General features: G+C 39.2%; 1 protein-coding gene across 1 annotated transcript in view; it reads left to right on the top strand.

Moving 5' to 3' along the window:
* nup93 (nucleoporin 93) overlaps positions 1–5734 on the top strand; it is a 31607-nt gene that overhangs the window by 12213 nt on the left and 13660 nt on the right. The window contains 2 exon segments of the mRNA XM_032522773.1: positions 2901–2963; positions 4571–4699. Of these exon segments, the coding sequence (XP_032378664.1) occupies positions 2901–2963; positions 4571–4699 (192 nt within the window).

Here is a 5734-nt window from a genome sequence, read left to right as displayed (position 1 = left end):
GGATGGAAACAAACTGTTGTTGGTTTGGACATGGCCACAGCCGTTCCGCAACAAATCTGGACCTGGTGGGTGTTGACGGAGTGCGCAGCACAGAGCGGATCCGCAGCCGTTCTGCAGCCGGTGGAAATTTGGGGGTCAGAGCTTGGAAAGGAAGGTATTGAGACTGAAACAGGCAGAGCTACAAGCAGGTGGGGGGATCAGGACACAAAAGAGAAGTGAGGAGAGATGGAAGGGAAGCCAAGAACATCCACATCCCTGTAGAGCAGAATTATATCCAGTCGGCTTTGAGAGATGGTAGGTCTCTCACCAGGTGCTTGCTCTTTAAGCTAAAAGGATCTAAAATGTTAAGGTGCTAAAAATGCCAGCACTGAATTTAAATTCTATTATTTGACAGAGCAAAACAACTTTACAGCAACTTACAGATACTATTATGTCAGAGGTAGAATGCAGATGGTTCTAAGAACTCTAAGAAAGCAACCTATCACATCTCAGAATGTAAATTTACACACAGCAGCTCTCAGCTGGAGAATTGAAGTATCCAAGTATCAGCTGACAAAGAATCTGGGTAAAACATAATGCAAGAAAAAGCAAGGCATCATACTGTAGACTGTGACAAAAATCCTTCTTTGTGTTCAGTTTGTCTCAACAATTTTAATTGTTATTGAAAAGTGAGGGAAATGACTAAAAAACTACTATATACGAAAGCTAATGGAAACTTCAGATCGCCCCTTTTTCTGATCTGTAGTCATTTCTCTTTTATTAGATAACTAACTTAGTCATTTTCATAATTCAAATATATAGTTAAAAGTACCTAGTAAAGTACAGTACCAGTCAAAGGTTTGGACACACTTTCTCATTGAAGTGACTAGGGAAAGTGTGTCCAAACTTTTGGCTGGTACCGTACCTAAATCAAATCAGCATCAGTTTCAGTGCACGCAATATTTATAATATATATTCACCGCTTTACCTTGCCATGAGACAGCCCTCTCTGACAGGGAACTGAAGTCTCTATCGCTCTCTTCAAATCCAACACACTCCTTTTGACAGAACCTGTCATTTTAACCTTGCCAGTATACTGCTGCCTTGATCGGTTTGTGTGTGTAGTCGGTTTGTTTGTGTTTGTTTCAGATCCGAATTAACGAGGCAGTCATCCACCGTAGAAACGTTACATTGCTTAGCTTCTGTGCCGTTTCCAAATTTGTATTCACATTATTCATAACCTTATTGATTAGCTTGCTTACCCTCGTCGTTGCCATGTCGAAATGGGCGTTTTCATGTTTCTAGATGGAGTCTGTTATTTGTCTTTGTGGTGTAGAAATGTACATGTACATCTTTATATGTTTAGTTTGTTTTTAATACTATTTGTAAATTAGATTATTGCAAGGAAATGACAATTCTGATAATTATTAACCGATGAACTATTATTTGCTAAATTCCAGCTTCTACAATTTGTGGATTTGCTGTTGGATTTGCTGATTCCCCATTTCATATATACTTTTTTGTATTGTTAAACAGTCCAAACCCCAAAGAGAATATCTTTGACTGTTGGTCGGGCAAAACAACACTTTTGAAGAAAATAATGTGGCTTTCACAAATTGTAATGGCCATTTTCAAAACTATTTTCAGATATTTTTTTAGCAAAACAAATAATTGATAAAGAACTAGCAGATTAGTAGGTGATGGAAATAGTCATTAGTTGCAGCCCTATTGATAAAACTGAAAAAGTTATTAAGATTGATATTTAGCCCTCTGGTATTCGGGATAGCTACTTGGCATTATTTTTGACATCTTCCTGTCTTGACGACCAATTGAAAAACAGATAGATTAGTTCAGTTCATGGTGAACAGTCTTGCCGTGGCTCATGTTTTTATCCCACTTTTTTTAAGTATTTTTTTTTTTTAAGCATCACCACCTTACCCTATTTTTCATGTGAAATTCTGCCTCCTTATGGCATCAAACCGGAGGTAGTTACATATATTGTAATATAGAACCAAAAGCATTCCTGGCTCTTTTGTCAGTATTTCTGAATAAAGAAATGAAACAATGTTTTTCTGTTGGTTCTGCCTCTGACTCATTCGCAGCTAATGAGCAGTCATTGTTCCTCCTGTTACAATACTCCACATGTATCATGATATTCTGTACGAGAAAGAAGAGATTCCTTACGTACGTATTTTTTCTACTGTAATGCTGCCAGTGACGCAGTCTCGTGTTTGCTTTAAGAGGACGGTAAAGAGTGCATTACGCTGCTGCCACCATTTTGGTGCTTTCTCAAGATGTCTGTTCCTTTCTATGCACGTCAGCGTTCACTGAGTTTCCCTCCGAAGAGTGCTGTCCTGTTCTCTCCTGCATACTCCAGTTGTCACAGAAGTACCACTTACTCACTTGATAGCGCCGGTCTTGTGTATAAGATAAGTAGTTTTATTATCTGTTGAGTAGGATGGGAATAATCACCATTTTCTTGAGAAAGACCAGAGGAGGGGGGTGTATGTATGCATGGGCAGCCATCTTGAGATTACTTCAAAATGGAGGTCTATGCTGACAAATGGAGTTTGTAAAGCGTGAACACGTCTCGTGTGTTTCTGTGTTTGTTTGTCTGTCGCTCTCTTATTGAGCCTTCGTTTGACTGCACATGTCTAGAAGGGCAGAGAAAAACAGGATGGAATATAGAGAAGCAGCTTCTGTCTCCTGTAGATCAAAGTATGGTGCTCCTGCTAAATCTGTCCCCCTAGAACTCTCTGCCTACACATGATCTCTGCTTCATTTTGTCCCCAATGTTAATATGATATATCTTAATATATCCTGCTTTTTCTCTCTGTTTCTGTCTTTTTTTTCCTCTGTTTGTCACACGTCTCGGCCTCATCCTCTCTCTGTCTTTCTGTCTGTCTGTACCTCGTCCACAGGGCTTCTTGAAGAATGAAAGGGACAACGCCCTTCTGTCAGCCATCGAGGAGTCTCGTCGCAGGGTCAGTATCTGCCTAGTGTCTGATGGTTTCTCGGGTTGAAAAAGAGTTGCAGATGGGTGACAGAATCTGGATCCTATAGTGTGGAAAACCAGGTCACAGGCCTACAAAACTCACATCTCAGAGTCTTTTTCTTTACAGGTGAAAGTGTGTACATTTAACAAGAGAATATGTAATCAGAGTTTATAGTCAGATACAGTAGTGGTTCCTTGTTTGCCTCATATTTAGTTTTACAAAATCAGATGAGTTTTCAGCACTGCGTTGGGTATGAACATTAGCACATCACAATATAGGATCACTTGAAAACCACATTTTTAATAATTCCTGCTTGCTGTGATCTAAAAGTGCTTCTGGTGTAAACCTTTAGGGAATGGTTTAGAAATGGCTTCCCCTATGTGCAGAGCTAATAGACCCTGCGTTTAATTAGCTGCCGTTCCCATTATCTCTCTCTGTTCCCTGAGAGAGGAAAAAAACCCTTGTGTGCTAGGGTGGAACGTTTAAATGCACTGATTAAAAAGAAAGCCAATGTTAGATGTTCTTTCAGATTTAGATCTGATTGTTGTACCTTTTACATCACACAGAATGTGTGCTTTTGGCCCGCTACGCGACATATTGTCCAGTCTCACATTAATCACTTGACAATGAATATGATTTTATATCAATTTAAAGGTCTGGAAATTTTTAAGGCAGATACTGATATCAGTGTTTGAGAGATGCAAATATATCTGATCACAATACGTCAGACAATTTTGCTGAGAATCTCTTTAATTTGATTGTTAAGAGATTGTGAAGACCGTTTCATTTCAGTTCTCTCTGATCCACAAACTGTGGATGTAATGAGGACACTTTTTTTATGTTTAATTCTTTTTAATTTTTATAAATCACCTCAAATTTATCTTTGTCATTTCTGTGCTGCAGTTTCTTGATTCCATTATAGTTTTGTGAGATTGCAGTTATATTCAGTTAACTCAAAAATGTTAAAAGTAATCGCTTTGGCATCTGGGCAGTGACCAAGTTAATAAAGTAAATGGTATCTTTAGTCTACATTTGTTTCTCCCTGAGCTGAGATTGGAAAGATTCAATTATCTCACGTTCCCATTATCTCACTTTGAGTCTCTATGGAGAATAAAAATAGACGGCACTGTGTCCTGATTGAGTAGTACAATCCTGACAGTGGTCTCCTGCTAAATGTGGTGTGTGTGTCTTTTTTTTGTGCTGCATGTGTGTACCCTAGGTTTTCTGGCTACTGTAGAGAAGTCTTCTTGCACTACATCAATTGCTGTAATCTACTCTGCCCTCCACCTGTCTACTGATGCCAATATACCCATCCCATTGCATAAATGAATCACATCATATTTAGCACCTCGCATGTGAGGCAAGGCATTATGTTAGCTATGAATGATGTATAATAGCGAGTTTGTATTGCAAAACCAGCTAAACTGTCTTGTTCTCATTTCCAAATGTTCTGTAGCTTGCAAGGCTGTCTTCAGAGTCAAACCTGCTGCTTAAAAAATATCACTATCATCATGGCACAGCATTTAAAGTATCATTCCTAACCTGCGTGCAGTACTACATGAGTACAACCTGTTTCCTACTTTGATATGTTTCAGACGTTCCTGTTGGCTGAGGAGTACCACCGTGAGTCCATGCTGGTCCAGTGGGAGCAGGTGAAGCAGAGAGTGTTGCACACACTGCTCGGAGCAGGAGAGGACGCGCTGGACTTTAGTCAAGATGTGGAGGTACAGGAAGCACAACACAGAGCTGCTTTAAGAGGAAGGACCTCCATAGTTCAAGAAATGAAATATGAAAATCTATCTTTACTAACAAAAGACAAACTGTCTCAGTCTGCTTGACACCTTAGATCATTTTTCGGGAAAGCTAATTTGGGTGCTGTTGAGATTAACATTTCTTGCTAAAAGTTATTATTTTTTATTGATGAGAGTATATTATATCGGTATGTTGGCTAATTTGAAGTTGCCACATGGACCCAGCTCTGTACTAAATCTGTTATAGGCAATGAAAGTTTCCTAAAAGAAGATCCACGTCCACCACTGTTTCTTTTTAATAACTAGAAGGGCACTTGGAGAGCGCAGACCTCTGCCAAGGGATGCCCTATCTCACAATGTAAATGCAGTGTGAATTTTCCCAGTCGGGAACTCATTTTTCAGAACATTTAGACACCAAATCAATGCATGCCCAATCACAATGTAAACTAAAGTACTAAAAATGACGTGTATTCCCCACGTGATCCGGATCTGCTCCAAAACATAACAGGTTCTTTCTTGGTCCATGCTACTGCTCTTCCACCAAGTTTCATAAAAAAACAGGCCAGTAGTTGTTTTATAATCCTGCTGAGAGACAGACAGGCAGGCAGACCAACCAGCAAACAGACCAACCAAATTGAAAACATAACCTCGTTGTCGGAGGTAGTATAGATGACACAGAAATGTCACTGTTAGTCCTTTCTTTGTGTTTCGCAGGATTGAGTTTAAAGATAGAGCAGGTCTGTTTTTTACCTTCTGATATTTTACATCATCAGCCTCAGTATACTTCTCGGTCTTAGTGACCAGAATTCTGGATCGCGTAGAAAATATTGACATTTTAATATTACATTTTTTAAGTCTGTGCAAAATCATTAATTTAGTCACATACACATAAAGCATATTGTAATATATTTTAACTTCTTGGACTGAATACGTCTACTTTAAAAGAAAGTCTCAAGTCTCTCAAGCTGATTTCTTGACACTGTACTCATAGTTTACCCCCCCCCCCCC

This window comes from Etheostoma spectabile, chromosome 8 (assembly GCF_008692095.1).
Source record: "Etheostoma spectabile isolate EspeVRDwgs_2016 chromosome 8, UIUC_Espe_1.0, whole genome shotgun sequence".
Classification (NCBI taxonomy): domain Eukaryota; kingdom Metazoa; phylum Chordata; class Actinopteri; order Perciformes; family Percidae; genus Etheostoma; species Etheostoma spectabile.
The sequence above is the reverse complement of the archived record's forward strand: the minus strand, read 5'-3'. Positions and strand labels throughout refer to the sequence as shown.